Genomic DNA, 24,110 nt, shown 5'->3' with positions numbered 1-24,110 from the left:
CCCTGTTCTCACTGTAGCATCTTAATGCATGGCTGGAACCTTTATGCTGCTTACTTCTTGCTACTTTTCATGCGTGATGAAAACAAGAGAACGTTTCCCTACCCACCCACTAAGCACTAGAACTCTAGGAGCAATGGAATTAGAACTTGTTCAGTATTTAAAACTCCCCTTATCAGCTTACAACATAGGATGGAAAGTCAGTACTTGCTACGGACCCCAGAGTGGAGATTCTCTACAGAATGACTATTTGTGAGAAGGATCTCAGCGGCCACTTCTTCCAGGCGTTGCGCTGAGGGAGAGAAGGAAGACGCGATGCTATGTATGGGCTGTGCAGACGTAGCCCGAGTGTCTGTGCTTCAGCTTCCTTGTCTGTATTTTGGGGCAGAAATACCTGCGTCATCGGCTGTGAAAACTGAAAGTGATAACATGATACATACAATGCTTGGCACAGAGAAGGAGCTCTGTGATTTTACATCCTGACTTTCACCTTTGTCTGCACTTGTGATCCCTTCTTTAGGGCCCAGATTTGAACCTAACAAAACATCACTCCCCTCATCTTCTCCTTCCAAATTTTAGAAACATAGGGATTCACTTGCGGGCCCTTCGCAAGCCCTGGAGGGAGGGGTGCAGTCACTCCTTTCCTGGGCGTCAGAGCTACGGCTCCATGTTCTGCTCAGGGCTCACATCCACAGCTCTTTTCTTAGGATTTGGATCCATCTTCTTTTTTTTTTTTTTTGAGACAGAGTCTCTGGCTCTGTTGCCCAGGCTGGAGTGGTGCAGGGGCATGATCTCAGCTCACTGAAGCCTCCGCCTCCCAGGTTCAAATGATTCTCCTGCCTCGGACTCCTGAGTAGCTGGGATTACGGACTTGCACTACTACACCTGGATACTTTTTGTATTTTTAGTAGAGACGAGGTTTTGTCATGTTGGCTGATCTTGAACTACTGGCCTCAAGCGATCTGCCTGCCTCAGACTTCCGCAGTGCTGGGATTACAGGCGTGAGCTACCACTGCGCCCGGCCACCATCTTCCGTTTCTGAAAGTGTCGTTTTCTTTTCGTGCATGAGTTGGAACAGCTCATCTGCTGATGACCCTGAAAGCTGTTTTTCTCCTCTCATCCTTCCTCCTTTGCTTACCTGAATATATCATAAGAATCCCAAAGTTAATGTGTTTAGACAGAATCTAAGGCCCACTCCTCCTGGTGGACTTCTATATGTCAGATGAAGATGTCCCCCGGGTGCTTGCTGCATCCCAGGTCCTCCCTCTTTAGTGCCTGCCTTCTTCCCCAGGGGCCCCTCCCACTCCTGACCCTGCTGGTCACGGCCCCATTGCTGCTCTCCTCACCTGCACCAGCTCTTCTCCCGGCTGTCACCATCACCGCCCAAGTGTGCTCTTGGTACCTCCCGTCTCTCAGCAGCCTGCTCTCTAGGCTAAAAGCTAAGCCTGCACTTGGGTGGATATCCATTTTCCAGCAAATAAAGTTTAACCCCCTCATACTGAATTCAACCGGACTCCTAAAGCAAGTTCCATTTGTAGCTGCTCCCATAGGCTTAGACCTGAAACTGTTGCCAAGCTGAATTATTCACTGTCAAATGTGCATTAATGTTGGTGTCATAAGACGTTCTCTAATGCTGTTCCCTTGCTTGGAATATCCTTTTCTGCTCAACCTCCTAGAGACCCTCCCCATCCATCACGCCGTGGCTCAGCATCGCCTCCTCTGTCCTGGGCTCCGACTCACCCTGCCTCGTCAGAATTAAGACATGACTTACTCATTATCTTTAGGCTTTGATAAGTACAGACATGTTTGAAAAGTATCTTTCAGGTCGGATTCCCACCCTAGTGCCATCCTGGCCCGGAGGCCCCAAGGCCACTGCCCTGAGTGTGCGTCCTCTTGGAGCCCATCTTGGTTTCCCTTAAATGTGCAGGAATGTGCTGGAGTGCGCCAGGCTGGTTAGCTTTTATGTCCTTCCTCGTAACTACCTGTACCTCGAGGCTAGGAACGCCTTAGTTATTGCTGTTCCTTTGCCTCGGGGACAGATTACATACTCAAACAGGTATTTACTAATTTACTAGGTTTCTGGAATTCCACACTGACATTTGGGATTACGTTTAAATGATTAACAATTTCCTAGACAGAAACTGTTTTCCACAATTCACAGGGGCTCATGCTATGTCCACATCTTTATCTGGAACTTTGTAAATGTTGGAAATGCTATAAACACTTCAGAGCCCTGTGTTCTCTGGGGGAGGGAAAGGCTGGGGGTACGCACACGGACAGCTCCAGCGTAAGCACAGGGACAGCTCCAGCGTAAGCACACGGACAGAGCACACGGACAGAGCACACAGAGCACACGGACATAGCACACGGACAGCTCCAGCGTAAGCACACGGACAGAGCACACGGACAGCTCCAGCGAGCAAGGGCCAACAACAGGTGAGTGCAGGATTATGAGAAACTGGAGGATTTGGGATCCCGGGAGACATGTGGTCAAGGGCAGTGAACCTCGTGGCCTCCAGGCCAAAGTGGTGCTAGAGTGGCTGTCTGGCCCGGAGCCCGGGGCAGAACACAGACTTCACCGACCCTCTGGTGAAACGGCTCTGCAGGCATGAGAGTGGATCCTGTGACCCTCCTGACCCTCTGACTAAACAGCTTTGCACCTGTGTGAGAGCAGATCCTGACAGGGTTGCACCAGCACCGCCTTCCAAGGTTCCCGAGGCTCCCTGGTGAGGAGCCGCCTCTCCGGATTTGGGCAGCAGGACTTGAGACCCTCCAAGGCAGACTTGCTCCTGGCTCTTCTGCATGACATCGAGCCTGTTTCTTCACTGTCTTCTTCAGGACCTGGTGATGTTTCATTTCACAGCAGGTGAGGCCTTTGGGGTCCCTGTTTAAAGTCCCCACAGCACACTGGGGTGGCATGAGCAGACACTGTCCGGCCATTTGACTGCCATGCTGGAGGCTTCCATTTTGCGCATTATGGTAAAAGAGCAGAGTGGAAGTGCTCCGGGTGAGTGCAGGCGCTGACAAGACGGGCAGCCGAGCATCTCCGTGCCCACGCACCTCCATTTGCAGTCAGGACACCAATGATCTCATAGGATGCTGAGATGATACATGTAAAATGCTCACTGTAATTTCTGGTATGTAGCAGGTGCCCAGTAAATGTTCTTTCGTGATTAGATGCCATTCAGGAACTGTAGAGGCCACAGGGTGCTCTAGTGGGAGTTGGATTCCTGGAGCATCATCATTTGTGGAAAATGTGGACTTGACTTCTGCGTTGGAACAACTTCAGGGCCTTTGGAGCTCTTGCTGCTTGCCTGATCCTATGAAAAAGGCATGTGGGATGGCTGGACAGAGAGAATGAGGAGCACCCCTGGGCAGGCCTGTCTGGCAGGACCCGGAGACTACAGGTGAAGGAGAGGGCCTGTGGGCGGTGGTCGGAGAAAAGAGCAAAGGTGTCTGGAAAACAGGATTTTGAGGACACACTTAAGAAACAGTCTGTTAGTTTGAAAACGAGAGTATAAAGAGGAGCCCGTGGATGACTGTGAATGACGTGGAAGACTTTGTAGGCATATGGTCAACAGGGCCTCTGTTCACTGAGGACAGAGAGTCAGCAAAGCAGCGGATAGAGGATTGTTTGATAGAACATCATAGTCAATGAACATTTGTTGAAATGGACTTAGGGACATTTCGGATGCTATGTGGAGGCTGGAAAACACCACCGCTAAGAGGCAGGTACAACCCCGCCTTCTCCAGGTGGTTTAGGCACACACACTTTCTCCAGGGCCATCCTAGGCCCGTGGGGCTGCCTGGAGGTGGGACTTGGAGTCAGATGACATGGGCTCGAGTGCAGCTCTGCTACTGTATCTCCTGGCCCCTCAGTTTCCGCAAATTCAAAAGTTAATGAAATTGCTAATTCTCAGCGCATCCCTGGAGATGGTGGAGGACAGCTCCTTGCCTAGGTTCCCAGAACGGGCCCAGCATAAGGCCAGGGCTTGGCCTCACTTTTCCCTCAGAAGGGAGCTGGGAATACTCTGCAACTGCAGACAGAATTGGAGTGTGTGCTTTTGTCCTGGGAGCCGGAGGGAGAATTCCAGACACCACAGATGCGCGAGGCAGATCTGTGCTCTGAACACGTTCAGGATCATTGTTTGGTGACTTTCCCTCTCACAACAGCCCACAGTGCGGGAAGAGGATGCCTTGAACTCACACAACTACCTTGAATTATGGCACGATTGAGGGAAAAAGGTGGCCAGGGAATCATCATCTAAGTGAAGTTTGCCTATACGTAACATTATCTTCCTGTTCCTGGGAAACAGACAATAGAAGATTAACATGAAAAGAAGCTCCTTCTACTTGCGTTTCTGGCCACCAAGAGCCAACAGACCTGGGGGAGTTTCCTTGTTGGCTTCTGTCTGTCTTCAGCAGCCAGATACACAGAACTGCACTTGTTTCGCTGGGGCCTCCATCTTCCTTTAGCGGGGACTTTTCTTCTGAGCAACGTGCTCAGCCCTGTTTAGATGTCTATGCCAGGGAAGCTGTTACTAGAACAAGTAATGTCACAAGGTGTTCCGCCTTCAATACGCTAAAACCCCGAGAGGCCTCTGCCTAGGTCTCAGATTTTCCAAACACAAATCACACTTACTTTCCAACTCTATCGACTTACCCTGGGATTATTTATTCCAGGCATAGATGGTAGCTTAAATTTGAGCTTAGATTAGATTTTAATCATGGGTTTGTGCTATATTAATACTTAGCAGTCTAAGATATATGTAAAATGAATAAAATGTTTAAACAACATGATGACTAAATTTACATGATGACAACCCCCACCAAAAAAAATGAGAAGAAAAACAGACATTTGGACACGAAGTGACCAGGAAGTGTTCACCTTACGGGGCGCTGACATTATGCCATGCCAGAAGCTCTGGCCATGGGATAGGACCGAGTGCTGACACTATGCCACGCCGGAAGCTCTGGCCATGTGATAGGACCGAGACATCGCTTTTCTAAGATGAAATAAAGACCAGCATGGAATGTTCTTGTCTTTGTATATTTAATTGGAATTTTACAAATTTTTATTTAATCTAAACCAGTGATTTAATTCTGGCAGTCTTGCTGGATGGCGTGACTCACTCTTGTTCTACCAAACGTGGTGGCTGTTTCTGTGCTGCCTGGTGAAGCTGCATCAATGTAATAAGCCTCTGCTGCCCCTGGTCTGTGGCAGTCGTCCCCTCAGGGGACACTCAGCAATGACTGCAGGCATCTGTGGTTGTCATGAATGGGTGGATGCTCCTGGCATTTGGTGGGTGAGGACCAGGGATGCCGCACAGGTCCCGTGGTGTGGAGGACGGCCCCCATGGCAAACAGCCATCTGCCCCCACATGCCAGCACTGCAGAGGCTGAGGAATCTGGGTCAAGAGCGTGAGACATTGGCACTGAGTCTGAAGAATCCTCCCCCAAGTTGTAGACTTCATTTTTCCTTGGTGGCATTCACAATTTGTGCTTTTCGTAGACACGTGCTGTTTAAACATAGCTCTCAAATGACTGGGATGTGAGCACAGGAGCAAATTACTTTCAGTGAGATTTTAATGACAAAAACAATCATCCTGTGAGTGCTGTTTCTAATCCAAAATGCCAACCAAGTCAGGCGAGGGTCCCTTCCTCTGACCACCGGGATCTGGTCACTCAGGGACAGACAGTGGGTTTCACTCAGCGACTCTGTGCAGACAACCTTGCCCTGGGGGGCGGGGGGGGGTCATTATCCATGGCTGACACTCTCTTTAACTCTCCTAGCTTCCTTTCTCTCCCTCTCTCCCTCCCTTCCTTTCCATTCCCTTCCCTTCCCTTCCCTTCCCTACCCTTCCCTTCCCTTCTCTCCCCCTCCCCTTCCCCCTCCCCCTGCCTTCCTGCCTTTCCTGCCTTTCCTGCCTTTTCTCTCTTTCTTTCTTTTTTCTTGCAAGCAGTATGTTAAAAGCAGGCCTCACCTGCTTCTGGACTGCCTACTTTATAATCTAAAATTTAGAGAGATGAAGGGGAGCAGATATCGTACAACTTAGTTTATTTATTTGATAGATGCAGCATTGTTTCCCATATGGGGAGACTTCACTTTAAATCGGTCTTATTTCAGAAACATTCTTGTCCTCACCTTGGCATTGGCTGTTGGTACATCTAAACGTGACTTAAACATTCATGGCATGTAGTGGATTTGCCTTCGAGTGGACAATATTTTCACAAAGGTTTTCTTCTTGACCAAAACTTTAGTTGAGCTCCTCTGGGTCCTTTACTAGAATGCACCCAACCTTGACTTCCCTCTCTGTCCTTGTAGGGTCCAGTTTGAGCAAGAATCCTTCTAAATCAGTTTAAGAACAATTCCCCACCACCTGTCTGAGCACTTGGAGGTCCTACCACCCTGGCCAGCCATCAGCAATGATCCCATCAAGTCCATTGGCCAGAAATCCCTTCTCCTTGATGCTTCCTGTGGGGAATTTTGCATCCACTGACCCCAACCTGCTCCCCACTTGTCCTCAATGGGGTTCGAGTTGAGTCCAGTCTCTCTGACTGCAGCAGCTCATTGCATGGCCCCTGGACCTCTTGCCCTGCCCACCCTCCTTGAATGGTCTGATGTACCGTCTTTAACAAGTGGTGAACTTTTTCTCGAATAGTACCACAATTTCTTTCCATTCTCGGCTAAATAGTGCCTGTCCTCAATTCCATGTTCATCCAGTGGTTACTGAATGTCCAGTAGCATAGAATTTTTGTTATCTCACATGACCAAATCTCTATATTATATTTTGGACACTATCCTCTCTTTGGGAGAGACAGTGCCTAGACTTTGTAACATTAAGTGCTTCTGTAGCACTTAGCTCTACTGAAGCCTGCTTAGAATAACTGTACAGCTTTGTGGTCCAATCTTAATATTTAAGAGACCAACTCTCAGTGATATTAGAATGTGTGTCTCTTGATGGCTTTTCTCGGGAATCTTACAGTAGATACTGTTCTTTTTCCTTTACTCTTCCAATTTAGAAAGAAGTGCTGCTGGATGACTAGGAATGTTTCTCAGTGGGGCTACTTGGCACTGCACGTGAAATGTCCTGAGAGGAGACAGTGGCCCCGGAAAAGGAAGGTTTGCTTTCTAAGAGAAGCTCCAATGAGGACGTCACTGCTTTATGGTGCTAAGAGTCTCTAGATCCCTAATTTTGCCGATGGTGTCAAACTTTGCAAGGCTTGGAGCCTGAAGTGAGTGATATTCCCACCATTTCAGTGAGAAGGAGCATTTTGGAGAGAAGAGTAGCATCTCTACATACCTCCGATGAGAAGCATAATTGCCAGTGATATGTCCAGAACCGTCACAGCCAGGTGTGGGGCACCTACAATCAAAAACGCAAATTGTGTTACAATTGAAAGGAATAAAATTCCCTGAAAAATTAACTATTTTTTATCCAAAAAGCAAAGTAACTCTACTGCTTCACCTCCTACTTGAAAGAGGCTGAGTGGAGCTGGAAGTCACCGTGGCCACACGCACACCTTCCAGAGCACCGGGAGCTTCGTGGCCGCTCCGCTCCCCACAGTCTCTGGAGCAGATGCTGCACTTTTGGTCCCCAGGCTGCTCATTCTAGAATCTGTCTTCCCTCCTAACAGCCCACCTTTTCTCCCCTCATTCTTAAAGCTCAGGAGAGCCAGCAACCACGGGGCTTGTTATTGCACCAGCCAACGCGTGAAGCGAGGCTCACACATGAACAGACGTGCCCCGAGGTCTGAGAGAATGGTCTTAGTCTGAACTCAGACCCCAGCACTACAAAGTCTCCCCTTCCCTGGACTGACCAGGGCTGCGGCCAGCCTGGGTGGCCCCAGGGAGCAGTGAGGGTAGCGACCTGTATCTGGACCATGGGAATGCAGGCCGACCGTCTTTCCGACAACCACTGCACTCAGGCAGGTTTGATAGCCCTTAAAATAGTTGTTACTCTTGAGCAATATGAGTAGAACATAAATCAGTTCAGATCCACCAGGTCAGTCAGTGGAGAGCTCTGAACAGTTCACGGGGACACATGCTCATCTACTGAATTCTACCGAGGCGACCCCATCCTGTTTCTTAATTAAGGTCTTGCCATTTCTCTAATCAGAGACTTTTTAAAAAAGAGCTTTATAATTATATTGCCCTCCGTATAACTTCTTAACTGTGCTGTCTCAAGAATAATAAGATAGCACTGCAAACACACTTGCACTTTGGGCTATTTCAGTTGCATTTGCACCCACCATGAATGTAAAAATTAAGAAAAAATTCCCCTTTATTTCTATTACATTTGTAACTCTCCAAAAATGACAAGGATAAAGCAACTTAGTGAGCAATATTACCCCAGTAGGAAGCATCAAAGCGTACTCCATGCCCCTTCCTGCCTCAGTGAGTACCTGAATTCTTGTCAAGATCAAGAATCACAATTTAAAAACAGTTAATACATGTCTGCTGCTCCTAGAGATTTCAATTTGCTTTCCACTCAGAAAGTCACTGTGGATAGGATATTGGGGCTGAGACCAGGACAGCAAGGCGCTTACTTAAGGTGGGCTTTCTCAAGATCAGAGGAGAACGGCAGGGATTAGAGTGGAAATACATGAAATTGGCCGAATTTTAAGTGTATGAATGTCATATTTTGACACTTGGATGTGTAAATGGTTTTCAGTACTCTCCTTTAGTCCTAAGAAAGGGAACAGAACTCTAGATCTCAGGGTATATAAATGGATGTTTTCCATATCATATTAGAGGAAAAGTCTAATTGAGGACCTGCTCCCGGGAGAATGAGGGTCACTGAGTGAAACAGCAGTGGAGGGTTCTTCTGTGTGCTCCCATCACCGCCCTTCAGACTAAGGGTAATTGGGGTCTTTAAACGAGGAATTTGAGGCAGAACAGTGATGAAGTATTTCAAACAGTCTCTGCATATCATGAACAACACTCCAAATCCAATTGTTAGACCTGATTTTTGTTCAAGTAACAGCTGTTTACATACACTTAAAGTTTGATCATAAGACTATTCAGTCAGTTGCTAAGTAATTATTGTCTAAAAATTAAATTAAATGACTGAACTTAACTAGCTGGTTTTTCAAATGACACCTTATGTAGGTAAACTCCAAACCCATAAGCTTACACAGGAAGGCATATTTGAAAGCAACAAAAATCATTCTATCCAAGAGAAGCTAATCTTGGTGCATGTATCTGTATTAAAAATGTACCAAGAAACAGTAATATATACTTGGCATTACTTTTTGCTTAAGAAAAGAAAAAGATTCTTAAACTTTCTAATTCAAGTACGTAGTGCACGTTTATTTAAAATTTATTCATTTTAACATGGCTAAACATTTTTGAGATGTTCTTTTTTGTTGGGGCAGAAGGAAGTTGACTCTTCTCAAATTTAAAGTGAGACATTATAGCCAAATAATTCAGTGAAAATCATATTTTTACTACCTATAAACGTTTTTGTGGTAGTTTTTATGTGTTTAAATGTCATTTGTGAATGTATAATCCATTGTTTGATAAGAAAATAGGTGTTTTAACCAGTGATTGTGGTAACTTAATGTCCTGTCCAATACTTTTATTGCTTGGTTTATATGTCCTTCTTGTTATTGATAACGTGCCTTTTAAAAAAGTTTATTAATAACTCCCAATTTATATCTTAAAAAGCTAAAGAACACTGGATGTATACAATTTTGGGAGGGTAGAATAAAACAACTGATGGCTCTTGCTGCATTTCTGGGGTGGGATGGGTTGTGGGAGAACCTGAACTACTTTGAAAACAGTAGATTTCAGTATAAATACAACTCACAACCGCTAGCATTGAGGGTGGTGGGGGGACACTGTGTGGGTTTCGTTTTATTTAATTTATTAATTAGTCTTTAAATTAGGGCTTTTTTGAGATTACTGGACCATCATTAAATGTGATTATGTAAAGAGATTAATGATACATAGGGAGGGCTCCACCAAAGTCCACTAAATAAGCATTACTCAAGTGCAGACTGCAAGCTCAAATGTATCTGTGTTATGAGATTAACTGCAAATAGCAAGTGTGGTGCTGAAGTCTACACCAGTGGGATTATGAGTGTTACGCCCTTAATTTTAAAATCAAACTAGGTTTCAGTAAAAAAGTTTTTAAAATGTCCTCTTTCATCATGAGAACAAACAAAACGAGATTGACTTAGCTTATTTTTAGAGCTTTCACCGTGTTGAGGAAGAAAAAAAATCACTGGAAAGAGGCCTTTCTCTCTTAAAAGGATTGTTCTCATTTCCAGGGTTTGGAGGTGGGTGTGTGGGGCGAGCATCCCAGGCATGCCACTTGCTAGTCGCCTGAATGAATGTGGGGAAACTCTTTGGCCTGACAAGGCTCACAGGCCTCCGGGGCCGGACGTCATCTCCTCCTGAGACGCCTCCGCCCACCTGCACAGGCTCCTGTGAACGCCACAGTTCAGGCTGCCCTCAACGTCAATTCCCATCCCCAGCGCCCAGGGCAGAGACATGCTGGAAACACTGGCTGTGTCTCCCTGAGATAACCAGCCCCGGTTTTCAGGGTAGTAATTCAGCTTTTCCATCTTTAGGTGGTGCTTCTAGACCACAGAAGGCAGCCCTGACTGGCTTTTCAACGGTTCCTCCTTCTAACCGCTCTTGGTATCCATTTTTATGTTACTGTGCAAGAATTTAAGGCTCTTTAAGAACTCATAGATTTACATGCAAATTTCCTAGCTTTAAGAAATCTCAACATTAAAAAAAAACCAATGTTCTGAAGTCGATGGATGGGGAAGTGACTGTTCATCTAACAAAAGGGATCTTCGCCTCTCAAACCCAGTCAGCTCCAGCATCCTCGACAATGGGCGTGGCGTGAAATTGATTTGCAAACATGCGATTTGCATCTGCCCATCTAGGAGCACGCCTTTTCCACGAAGGAAGCCCGGGTGGGACAATCGGCATCCCCCGTGGATAGAATCAGACGGCAGCCTGTGCTGCACAGCTTGGGTTTGGAAATGGCAGAAGAGATTGACTGGGTTTCCATGGAAACGGCCTCAGCTCCCTTGCAGGGAGGCTCCGGCTCTCAGCGCCGCAGCACTCAGGCTGCTGGGAGCGGAGCGGGGATGGAAAGAGCACCACTCACCCAGCGCCCCGCCTGCTCTCCTGACAGTTACCACCAACAACAGCAGCAAGGCTGTTTTAAGTTCCTGTAGATGGTTAAGGTGTAAACTTGCATTAAATAAAACGCTGGGTTATATATACATATGTATATATTTTCTTTTCTCTTCCAAAGATACTATTGTAAAAACAACTGGAGAAAGAAAATGATGAACAAATAATCTCGAAACCCACACGAGCCGCCCCACGGATATTTTCAAGACACAAATATTCCTGATCTTGCTTCATCTCTGGTCATGGGTTTGCCTGAGATTAAGAATTTAAGAGAAAAGAAAAAAGAAAAAGAATTTAAGAGAAAATAACTTTTGGTTGTACATATTAAGAGAAAATAACTTTTAGTTGTACATATTACTATCATTTGTCTTGTATAGACATTTAAGAATGGTGATGGAAAAAATCATAATAAAATAAATAAAGTATTTTAAGCAGTATTTACATTAAAGCCGACATGCAAAATTCAGGCAAATTCTAAACAAAACAAAACAAAAGAAAAACACCCAAGCAACAACAAAAAAACAAAAAGTAAAAGACAGGGACACTCATAAGCATTTGGAACTCTGACTTTAGGGCAGGAGCCCTTCTCAGATAGAAACAGCTGCTCCTGTTGCTTTTGCAGATCTGAGGCATCAGAGAAACCCTTGGACTTGACCCCTTGCCCCTTTGTGCTCCTGGCCTTGTCTTTACTATCCACCACCAAAGAGAAAAGCTCTGTGAGACTACGTAAAAAGCAGCATTGGCCACACGTCCATGGAGGTCATAGATGTGTCCCCTAACGTAAAAGAAGAACTCAATATCTAGGCATTAAAATACATCATCATAAAAAATCATATAGTTTTCCACTGGTGCACGCCACGCAGCTGGGACACCCACCAACTGGCTTTTCAGATGCCCTCTGATGCGTCCTTCCCAGGACATAAACCCACTGCTGTGCTGATTTCCTCCCATTTACAAAACCACAACCTGAAGCAGGGCGGTGTACACGAAACAGCTGTGTCCACCGACTGAAGCTGTTCTGTAGCCCAGTCATTCATACAAATGTCTTGAAAGTGCTCCCTCTGGAGTCTGTCATCCCATCCTCTCTCTTTCAAAAGGAAATAGAATGGAAATTAAATAAAAGCTTGCAGTTCTATTCAGCAAGGCACTGAAAGCAGGACATGCTCTTCAGGATGTGGCTACGTCGAGTTAAATGAATGCTCACAGCACAGCACATTCTACTGCCTAAACCCACTTTACATCAGTGCTATTAGAAAACAAGGCAGAGACTCCCGGAGACAGAGGCCAGAACAGAGCCCACAGCACAGACATTCATCGGCCAGGGGTCGGGACAAGCTGCCACGTGCTTTTGTTGAATGCCCAGAGTCAGTGAGGACAACATCCGACCATCGCCTGCAGAGCAAGTGCATGTGGAGGCTCAGAGACCACAGGCCTGGGAGTCCTCCCAGCGTGACTCAGCGTTTCACAGCAGCATGACCGCGGGGCGAGACCCGGCCGGTCAGCAGGGCCCGGGAGTCCTCCCAGCGTGACTCAGCGTTTCACAGCAGCATGACCGCGGGGCGAGACCCAGCCGGTCAGCAGGGCCCGGGAGTCCTCCCAGCGTGACTCAGTGTCTTACAGGAGCATGACCGTGGGCCGAGACCCAGCCGGTCCACCACGATCTATCTCCAAATCGGTCTAAAGGGAGAACTATCTGGAAGAGACACAGAATCTCTCATCATGATAGAGTTAACTACTTATTATTATTATTTTTTAAAGTCTTCTGAATGAAGGCTAAAAGGATTCCCAGAATGTTTCAGCTCTGTCTGGATTAATGATTTGTGAGGCTGCCCTCATCTAATTGAGTCATTCCTCAAAGGCTCCCCTGATTTTGAGCTCAGCAGCTAAAATGTATGGAACAACATATCTGGAGTAATAATGTAAATGTCCGATGGAGAGACTTTGAGTTCTTCTAAGAATTTCTCAGAGAGCCAATTCATGTGTCTTTTTTCATTCCTTTGTTTTGTGGTAGCTCTATCATGGAGACTTAATTAGTAAAACGCAAAATATGAAAAAATGTATTTTTTTCTTTATCCTCTGAATTAAAAGAAAATAACAAAAATAAATAATTAGGCCTTACCTATTGGAGAAAAACATATTTGTAAATCAGAATGATTCTGGCCACATGAATAAGGCTTTGCCCCGCTTACACGAAAATTTCAATTTTAAAACTTGTTTTTTGCCTAAATAGATCTGGTCCTAAAAATATGTATTGCTCTGAAGCACCGGAGACATGGTAAAAAGTTTTTTTTAAATATGTATTTTTTTAAAATTTGAGACAGAGTCTCACTCTGTTGCCCAGGCTGGAGTACAGTGGTACAATCTCGGCTCACTGCAACCTCCTCCTCCCGGGTTCAAGTGATTCTCCTGCCTCAGCCTTCCCAGCAGCTGGGATTACAGGCACGCGCCACCACACCCACCTAATCTTTTGTATTTTTGTAGAGACAGGGTTTTTGCCATGTGGGCCAGGCTGGTCTCAAACTTCTGACCTCAAGTAATCTGCCCGCCTTGGCCTCCCAAAGTGCTGGGATTATGGGTGTGAGCCACCACACTCAGTGTAAATATACATTTTAATTTTGATTCTTGTCATATAAATGGGAAACAATAAAGAAATGTAGAGAAAGGCAAAATGAAGACATTTCAAACGGGAGAAAAAGGCTCGATACTCATTTTTAGTCTGCACTGCTGCGGCTTTCTTTCCAAACGGAAAGAGACCAGGCTAGTTAGGAGCAAGCAGTTCGGAGCTGATCCTCCGTGTCCGACGGCTCCACATCCTTGTATTCAACCAACAAAAGATCAAAACTATTCAGAGAAAAATGATAAAAAGCAATAATAAAAATAATACAAATTTTAAAAATACACTATAACAACTCTGTCAATAGCGTTTACTTTGTATTAAGAATTGTATGTAATCCAGAGAAAGTTAAAATGCATGAGAGGATGTGCGCAGCTCGTAGCAGGGACTGGAGCCCCCTTGAATTTGGTATCCTCAGGGGTCCTGGAACCAATTCCCGGGGGACACTGGGAAACAACTACCCTGCATCACTTCTGGCCAGTTTCTTAAAGAGATGACCTGAAACTCAAGGAAAGGCAAATCCTGTAAGTCACTTTTCAATTTGTAAGATACTCAGAGGTTTCGTTTTCTTTTGGAATTCCATGCGAGGTATGCATATTTTGCACTTCTTCCCACGCTAATACAGCAGTGCAGGATCCCGCCGCACAGGGCTTTGATATTTTCCAAGCCACCTTTTGCTACCTTCTCCCGGGTGGAGTCTCCGCTGCCTCCCCCATAGGCACCTCAGCCTCCCTGCCCTGTGCCCTCTCCGAATTCCCTCTCCCAAAGCTTCTCATTAGGAAAGGGTGCGGCGGCACGCCTGCTACTTAGAAGTACCAGATACCGCAAGAGTGCTGCACACACACCCTGACAGCCTGGGGTAGGGTGCTCTTCTCACTAAGCTTCAGCCACTCTCGGTCTCCCCAGAGCCTTTGTCCCTGAGATTCTTAGAGGGTCTCCCATTCCGCTTGGTTTCCTTAAAGTCAGGTGAGGGTTTTTCACAACGTGATGTCTACGATATTCCAGTAGCAGGAAAACCTACACATTTCAAAGCGTGAAGTAGACTTGTCTCCATTAGGGGCATTTACGTGGAAGGTTTGCTTTCTGATGTATGTAAACTGTAAACACAAAACTCCTTTCTTTCTTTTGGTTCCCAGTACTTTTCTTTTTAAATTACACTCGAAAATAACAACAACAAATACATGGGGAAGAATTGTAAAAGCACCCTTATCATAATTTTTTAAAAATTTCTTTTTCATGATGCAGGAAAGATTTTGGAATGGGCTAGGCCCCAGGTTGCTGAGACGTGCAAGGGTCATCATGCAAATGAAACTCCCAACGTTCTGGTCACAGGGCCTTGTGGCTGAGAGGGTCCAAGAACTGTGAGGTTACGGCAGGCAAACTAGCAATGGGGCGGGTGAGGAAGCATTATTAGTTCTATCATGCCCAATAACTGTAGTAACCAGAACACAGCCCTGGTCCATCTGGACGACATGCAGGTAGTATCACCCGTTGATCAGCAGGAATATTGGCCAGGGGATCTACACTGTGACGTACGGCTCCAGTGCCTACATTAGCACTGGGTCAGCCTCTCACCTGCACCACGTCCCATCCAGCCGCCCTGCCCCCTGGCCCTGGTGCCCCGATGCCCTGGAGGATGCACGCATGCTGCCCCAGCTTTGGGGACAGCGCGCTGGATGAGAGGGGCTCTGGGAAAGTGGACCGGGCAGCGCTGGTGACGGGTCTGGTCCCACTCCCGGGCTTGTTTTCGGGGGACTCTCGCTCTGCGGCTTGGCTGTCTGAGGAGCACCCAGGGGCCGCCGCGGCAGCGTCACTGTCCATGCTGCATGCAGTTTGTCTGTTTCCCGACCATGCAGCCTAGGAATCTTCACTCATCCCTCTGTGTTGATCATGCTGCCCTTGTTGCCAACACTGCGAACCGCTGCAGGGCCGAAAGGCGCCCCAAGTACATCCAGCAATAGGCTCCTGTCCAGTGCGGCAGAACGTACCTAGCACATCCTGACGTCCCATTCACTTAACGGGATGTGTCCATGGGAACTGCTGCCAGAGCACATGCACGTCCAGCAGCAGTGGAGCGGCTAAGCAAGAGGCTGGGGCAGCCGGAGCCAGTATTGGGGTTGGACTCGGAGGACCCATGCAAAAAAGAAATACAAAAGGTGACTGGTGCAGCTGACGCAAGGCAACAGAAACACCACCCCAGCCTCTCGCCCTCGCGTGGAAGAGTGAGTTTCATCCAGGGCCTGATGCATTCAACCACACGCTCGGGATGCAGGGGCCCCAATTCCACATGCAAAGGGACCTCACTCAGGGTTGGGACACTGGGGCCTGGGGTCACAAGAGAGGTACTCACCTTGAGTTGATTACATTCAGCTCTAAAGCAGATAATACCATTTATATGTAGTAAAAACACATTTCAAAATACACTTTATGCGGGTTGTTGCAGGGAATTCCTTTCTGGCAGTGGGATCCGGGATGAGATGTGTAAGACTGAGCATCTCTCCCTTACTCTCAACACAGCCATTATTAGATAGTCTGGAGATGCTTTCACAAACGGTCCTTTGTCCTTATCACTCTCAGAGGCAAGGACTGTTTGTCCCTTAAGGTAAGGAACCCCCTGTGGAATGAGTCACTCATCCTGGAGGGTTAATGGTGGGGGCTGGGAGGGGTTCTTTGCAAGGGCTACTGCCTTGACAACACCAATTTTCCAACACCAAGAACCCACTGGATTTCCTGTGAGACCGAGACGGATGATCCACCACCACTGTGGCGACCACGCTCATGGCCAGCACCACCACTGCTCACCACATGCACACACACTTGCGCACACACACTCACTCCCTAGCCCCAGAGGGCACAAAGCAAAGCGGCAACAACGGCCAAAAACCCAACACAGCTCAGACATTATTTGTTTAAATCTGAGGACCCCGAGGCCCTGAGAAACTGAAAGACCCATTCTGTGTGGGGTCAGACACTGACTCCGGTGTGGGCGTGGAGGGGTCCTGAGGGCAGCCACTTCTCCCACTGCTGACCCGGGCATGGGGATGGCCACTGCCTACCTCCCTCCTATCTCCCTCCGGGCATGGGGATGGCCACTGCCTATCTCCCTCTGGGGGGGTTTACACTCCTTTTCAGTTACACAAGGGAGGCTCAGAGAATTTAAAAGCAGATCAGTTTCCAAAAGCTGGTAGACTTCAGCTCGCCTTAGGAAAGGCAGGTCTTCCAGGACAGAAGGAAGGAAGGATTTCTAGAGCCACCTAGACAGGAGGGGATGTACATGTTTTTCCTCTTTAGTGGAAATGTTTATCCTCATCTTTAACATTCGTGTTATTTTTTGCTTTCTACTTTTTCTTGTTTGCCTGGTTTGTGGATCTTTTATTATTATTATTATTTTTGTAGCCCTTAACTTGTCTCATAGGGAAAAGATTTTGTATTCTAATCGGGGTTTTGGGGGGTGTTAAAGACTCTGCTCTGCCTGCAGCCTGTGTAATCCTGGAATTCGCTGAGGTTTTTCACAATTGGGGGTCACTTGATGTTTTCTATTTCTTCCTCCCAAATTCTGCCTCGTGCCCCATCCTCATTTTTGTAAGTATGATTTTAAAACTTTTTTGGGGTTTATTTACTCCTCTTTCAGTCTCTTATTTTTTAAAAAATGGAACATATTCTTCCTTTCTACCACGGAATCTGTCTTTTCCCTCATTTCAAATCTTGTTTTATATGTCAAATTTACAAATTATTTCACAGACTTAATTTTTCAAGAGGTTTAAAAAAAAGATAATAAAAAAATCTTTATTTTGCAGGCAGGGAAACAGATGTAAAGAGTTAAGTACCTTTAAGATCAACAAGGAGCAACAAAGCTGAGATTACAGGAACCATCTCTTAAATTCTGGTGCATTTTTACTGCACTAAACTCTTGTTACATGTTCCCTTGTTATCAATAATGCCCACCCCCCAAATCTAGAATCTATCATGTGATCTATGGGGCGGGTTCATTTGTTTTTAAAGCTCAAAGGCTCATTCGTTCCTCTCTTTGTGCTTTTTATTGATGAGTTCACATGGACTTTCCAGGTCATATAAAATTGAGAAGATTGAAGCAGATTCTAGGAAAGAAAATGAAATTTATCTAGAGTTCTGAGTCAGGAAGTAGCCATCCATAGCAGTTGCTAAAAATTACACTGTCCTCTGCTTCTCATGTCTTCCCTCTGGTTACGAAGAGGGCCAAGGAGGGCAGAGAGGTCAGAGCACCTGCTGCAAATGCTGCAGGTATGTGGCCGTCTCATGTTCTGGCTCTGGAATCAGTGAGGTGTGATCCCCGGGGAAAGACGAGAATCGGCTGAGTGGACAGGGGAGAGGGAAAATCAAGAAGGAGAGAGGTGAGCGGAGAAGATGGGAGGAGAAGGAGAAAGGAGGAGGAAAGGAGAGGAGGAGCTGCTGCAGGTGTGTTACGAATACACCACAGATCCTGGAGACTCCGGTGTCCAACAGGAGGCTCACAACAGTGGAGTGATCCAGGAGGCCAGGGATGCGGGGCTGGCCCCGATGGACGCTGGGAATGGTAGCATGTCCAGATGTGAGGTGCTGGGCACCCCTGGAGATGGTGCTATCTTTGGGGCTCAATCCCTGCTCTGACCTCGGGGAGAGAAAAACAGGGCCTGATTCCTTGAGGCTCTTGACTTTCTATTGGGTGCCTTAACCAAAGATCCCTAACTCAGAACTGAGTGTGGAATGTGCTGTTTTCACGGATCCTGTGGCCTTTGGGAATCTGTTTCAAGAGCAAGTTAGGGAAAATGGGCTGGATGAAAAAAATGAAGATGTGCTTCCAAGAGCAAAATAACAAGAAAACTATGATCCACCCAGGGGTGAGAAGACTGAGCTCAGATGTGTTGAGATTCTGACATTCATCCCCATGGACTTCCTTTCACATGATGCCACAGCAACGTGAGAGCCACACTCGCAGAGTACTGTCCCGCTCCAGCACGACCCCCAGGAAGATAGAAACGGTATGTCCCGCTCCGGCCCGACTCCAGGAGGATAGAAACGGTACGTCCTGCTCCGGCCCAACTCCAGGAGGATAGAAACCAAATGTCCCCCTCCAAGCCGACCCCTGGGAGGATAGAAACGGTATGTCCTGCTCTGGCCAACTCCAGGAGGATAGAAACCACATTCCCCTCCAGACTGACCCCCGGAAGGATAGAAACGGTATGTCCCGCCTCGGGCCAACTCCTGGAAGGACAGAAACAGTTATGTCCCACCTCAGGCCAACGCCCGCGAGGATGGAAATGGTATGTCCCGCTCTGGGCCGACCCCTGGAAGGATAGAAACATTATGTGCCAATTATATTCCAACAGTGGTGGCGACGGTGGAAGGACTTGAAACATGTCACTTAAGAGACCAAAAAAAGGGGGACATTTGGGGGGATAGTTAGCTCAGAGAAGAGAAGACTTGAGGGAAACAAATGACTGCTTTAAAATGGATGGAAGGTAAATGTTATGAGGCAGAAAGAAATCTTGCTCTGAACATTCATAAGCGACTTGGCACTCCCTCTTGGGAGGCGCCTCTGACCATGGTTGACAGAGGAAAGAACGGCTGCCCTGGGCGGTGGAGCTAACCCTCCTGGGAGGAGCTCAAGGACAGCTGGGGTTCGATGAGAAGTGCGGGGAGCGTCACAAGGTGGCTGGATGGGCACCTGCCACGGCCTTCACAGCCCCCAGCACTGCAGCTACAGGTTTTCTTCACAGCCTGACATGGCCCAGGGGGACGGTGAGGGGTGGGGGCCATGCCTTCCCTCTGGGAAACAAAGATGCCTCTTCAGGGAATTCCAGGAGGCTGCCACAGCTCTCAGGGGACAGGATGCTCAGGAGAGGGCAACCCTAGTGTGAGGACCATGTGGTGTGATGTCCTCCCCAGTATGCGGAGAGAAAGCTCCCAGAAGACGGGGCAGGTCCGGGGCCTTCTGGAAACCCCCGCCTCGGGGCTGCGCCCTCCACGGAGTCTCCGCAGCCCTCTCTGCCATGGTGCGTCCAGTCTCCAGCAGGCCCTCCACAGTCTTGCTGCTCCTTCCCCGCCAGCTCCTGCCTTCCCAGCTTCAGCCGGGCATGTGCTGGCTTCGTGTCTCTGGCCCTGTCTGTCCTATTGCCTCCCATTTAACACGGGGCCCCACATAAGGTTTGCTGGACACTCCCCAGGGCAGAGCTGGCCCTGTCCCCCAGTCGCTGTCCCCAGGCTGAACTTCCGCTTTGCCCCCTGCACGGAGCTGTCTCTGTGTTCAAGCATCTCATTTATTCAGCGTCTGGGAGGGCAGGGCTGAGCTCTGATGGGCGGCACTGGTGCCCCTCCACACGTGAAACTCCCCCCCGCAACAGCTCTGCCCTCAACGTCTCCAGAACAAAAGGAGGCATGGGAGGTTCGTGGCCCCTGCTTGAAGCCCCCTCAGCAGCCACTTCGGGGCAGCCTTCATGCTCTACAGGTTCTGAGGAGCCAGCCATATGCCAGGCTCACAGAGCTGGTGAAGAATGGTGGCTGCTGCCAGAGGTGTCGGCCTGTTCCGACTGTCCTGGCTTTCAGCGGGGAGGCGGGGCTCAGCCTGGCGTAGCTGTGCCCGACTGCTGTGCTTCCACTCTATCCAGGCTCTGGCTTTTCCTGTCACCAGGCTGCTGCCAGAGGCTGCTGCTCCATGGGCCCCAGGGTACTGTCCCCACCAGGTGCTCTTGTGGGGAGGCAGAGGGGAAGGGCACCTGGTGGGTGTCAGCGTGCTAACCCGCCAGGCTAGTGCATCTGCCCTGGGCTATGGACTCCCTGGGCGTCTGTGTGGAGAACTGGGCTGGGGGCTGGAGGACTCAGCGCCTGCTTTGGGGAGGGTGCAGACAAAGGTGGGACCTGCACGGGGGGTGAGAGGGGGCAGGCGGGGGTGAGAGGGGGCAGGCGGGGCTGAGGGACACCCCCTCCAGCCCAGCGGCTTGCACACCTGGCCAGCAGCCCTGCTCCTGTGGCCCTGCAGGGTTCCTGCGGGCTTTAAGGCTGAGGCACTCAGGGGTGTGGCCAAAGGGCTCAGTGAGCCAGACATGGTGTGGCCCGAGGCTCTGCCATTCCCTTGGTGTGGCACATTCAGAACAAGTCCCTGCACCTTTCTGAGCCTGTTTCTGCATCTGTGAAATAGGAAAAATAATCCCCACCCGCATCATTAGGATCCTTGTTAGGACTAAAGAACTAAATTAAGTGCAGAAAATTTTAGGTCCCTGTCCTTTTTTCTCTTAGCAGCTAGGCCAGGCTACAGAGGTCTCGGATCTCCTGGAGGCTGGCAGCCTTCTTTTGCTGTGGTGGTGCAGGTGATCACATAAGGACTAGCGAACGTTCACAGGGTTAGCAAGAAGGCCTGTGAGCTCTGCAGGGGTGGGTAAGAAGAGTCAGCACTTAGTACATGCTCAGTACACAAGGCACGTGGTGGGTGAGACGACCCCATGAGAAGAGCCAACAGCACTGTGTTTACATCTTCCTCCCATCAGTCCCCGGAGCAAGAGACTACTGCCACCATCCCTGTTTCAGATGAAACAGGCACGGGCATTCAGGAATTTGTCCACTGCAAGGAGTGGGCTTTGAACCCAAGCTGTCCCACCTCACAGGCACTGGGTTTAGCCTCCGGGCTACAGTGTCTGAGGGCCGTCCGTCCATGACAATGCTGCAGCAGGTGCAGACTGAAAGGTGTGAAAGGAAGTTGTCTGCGATGGAGCAGCTTGGAGTGTGCATCCAGGAGATGGCCTGGAGGTGCCTCGTGGGGAGAAGGATGGGCCAGGTGGAAGCAGGTGGGTCAAGCCGAGGTGGGGACCATGGCCAAAGGGATCTTTTTATAAATAGGGAAGATCACTTACAACAGAGGTGAGAGCTAGGGAGAGTCAGGACCCGGGGTATTGTGACTACAGGGTATTGTGAGTGGACAAAGGATGAAGGCTCCACAGACACCTCTGGCCCCGTCACCTGCTGCCCACAGCTCCCATAGGTGCAGATCATGATGGCCTTATGAAGATGAGAGAGAGAGAGGCAGATGGAGAGAGGGGGGGAGGAGAGAGAGGCAGGCAGAGAGTGTGGGGGAGAGAGAGAGGCACAGAGAGAGAGAGAGGGAGGGGAGAGCGGGGAGGAGAGAGGCAGGCAGAGAGAGAGGGAGAGAGAGAGAGTCGGGAGGACAGACAGAGGCAGGAGAGGCAGAGAGGGAAGTGGGAGAGAGGCCGACAGAGAGGGAAGGCAGAGAGAGAGAAGGGCAGAGAAAGAGGGAGGGAGAGAGAGAGAGGGAGAGGGTGAGAGAGAGAGAGGCAGGCAGAGAGTGAGAGGGTGGGGAAACGGAGGGAGAGAAAGAAAGAGAGGAAGAAGGAGAGAAAGAGGGAGGGGGAGAGAGAGGCAGACAGAGAGGGAGGGGCAGAGAGAGAGAAGGAGAGGCAGAGAGAGGGGCGGGGGAGAGAGAGGCAGACAGAGAGGGAGGGCTGAGAGAGAGGGGCAGAGAAAGAGGGAGGGAGAGAGGGAGAGGGTGAGAGAGAGAGGCAGACAGAAAGTGAGAGGGTGGGGAAAGGGAGGGAGAGAGAAAGAGAGAGGGAGAGAGAGTGAAGCAGGCAGATAGAGAAGGAGAGGGGCAGCCAGGGAGAGAGAGGGTTGGGGGAGGGAGGGAGGGAGGAAGGGAGGGAGAGAGAGAAAGAGAGAGAGAGGGAGAGAGACAGAGTCTCGTTCACAGGACAGAGTGGAGAAACACGAGGGAAGCAGCTTCAGCCCCAGGAAGTCACTGAGTGGAGAGAAGGGTGTGGGTGAGAGGAGACCTTGGGCGAAGGTGTGGATGAAGGTGGGCCTTGCTGGGAAGTGAACCGAGGGTCACCCTTGCTGGGAGGTGAACCGAGGGTCGCCCTTGCTGGGAGGTCAACCGAGGGTCGCACACAGCACTCAGGCTATGAGCATGTCCCAGAGGCCCCATTATCTTGGCTCTTACCCCCAGGCCCCACAGCCCCGTTTCCTCCTGCCTATCCCATTTCTAGTCCCTGGAGGTTGGGTTCAAATGTCTGGCAGGTTTTCCTGCACTACTAATCACCAAAGTCCAAAGTCCTCATCTTCAGTCTCAAGGGTACTTCTTGCCTCTGGCTGGGGAGAGGAAGCTCGTCTGTCAGAGGGAGGATTAGGAAGAAGTCAAGTCAGTGAATGGCAGATGCCAAGAGTGGCCCTGGCAGCCACATCCACAGGTTTTGGTGGGGCGGGGGACCTTGGGACACTCCCTGGCTCTCCTCCAGACAGGACATAGGCTGCGTATGGCTCCGTCTGCAATTCCCCGTCATGGCAGTCTGGATGCAATGGAAGTTTGGTGATTAAATGTAGATATGCTCGTTAATGTGAATATGTAGATGAAGGCCATTGTTCACACATTACCTTCATTATATTAGCTATTCTCCATTAATTTGTATCCCCAAAACTGTGGCCAGAAGGCGGGGGAAGCTGCTGACTGTGGCAAATTTAATATTAGAAATAGCCTTATTTAGTAAACCTTCAGTGGGAAGCAACTTTGGCTCTGTGCTTTTTTTTTTTTTGACGGAGACTAGCTGTCGCCCAGACTGGAGTGCAGTGGCGTGATCTCAGCTCACTGCAACCTCCGCCTCCCAGGTTCAAGCGATTCCCCTGCCTCAGTCTCCCAAGTAGCTGGGATTACAGGCATGTGCCACCATGCCTAGCTAATTTTTGTATTTTTGGTAGAGACGGGGTTTCACCAGGTTGGCCAGGCTGGTCTCGAACTCCTGACCTCAGGTGATCCAGCCTCCTTGACCTCCCAAAGTGCTAGGATTACAGGCGTGAGTCACCGTGCCCGGTCTTGCTTCTGATTTTTAAGAAAATCATTTAAAAATGTATCTGTCTCAGAGTGTATTTTAATAGAAACTGCACTTGCATAATATCAAAAATGTGTTTCTTAGGCAAGGAATCTCCTTTTAAAAAATGATCTGTTGTTATGTAAGCTATAAAGAAAGAATAGGAATGATTTTTCTAGAAGAGGAAGGAAGGAAGGAAGAAACCCTTGATAACTGGGAAGGATCTTAGAGGATGAGAGGCTTGTAGTCGTTTTTAATCTTCCTGTCTTATCAGCACTGGCAAGGAGCAGGTCTCCAGAGCCCCATCCTCCCGGCCCCGAAGGCAGGGCAGGCGTCACCAGCCAGGGAGGAAGGCTCTTTGAAGGCTTAGGAAGGGAAGGGGGTCCATTCCTCAGGCTGCCTTCTCTATGCCCCCACTCTCTGGCACTTGGGGGCCTGCCCTGGGGCTGAGAGGCAGGGGGGATGCAGGCCAGCGTTGCTATGGAGATATGGTTGCTAGACTCCCTCCTCCCCCTTT

At 48.8% G+C, this 24,110-nt stretch overlaps 1 protein-coding gene across 50 annotated transcripts in view; it reads right to left on the bottom strand.

Moving 5' to 3' along the window:
• The window catches only part of MYT1L (myelin transcription factor 1 like), a 532,999-nt gene that overhangs the window by 55,599 nt on the left and 453,290 nt on the right, over positions 1-24,110 (bottom strand). For all 50 annotated transcript variants that reach the window (XM_045369879.2, XM_065527489.1, XM_045369877.2 and 47 more), the window contains one exon: positions 7,302-7,364. In XM_045369879.2, coding sequence (XP_045225814.1) covers positions 7,302-7,364 — 63 coding nt within the window. The remainder of the gene's footprint in view (positions 1-7,301; positions 7,365-24,110) is intronic.

Source organism: Macaca fascicularis, chromosome 13 (genome assembly GCF_037993035.2).
Source record: "Macaca fascicularis isolate 582-1 chromosome 13, T2T-MFA8v1.1".
NCBI classification, from domain to species: Eukaryota; Metazoa; Chordata; class Mammalia; order Primates; family Cercopithecidae; genus Macaca; species Macaca fascicularis.
Note: the sequence above shows the minus strand (reverse complement) of the source record. Positions and strands in the feature narration are given on the sequence as shown.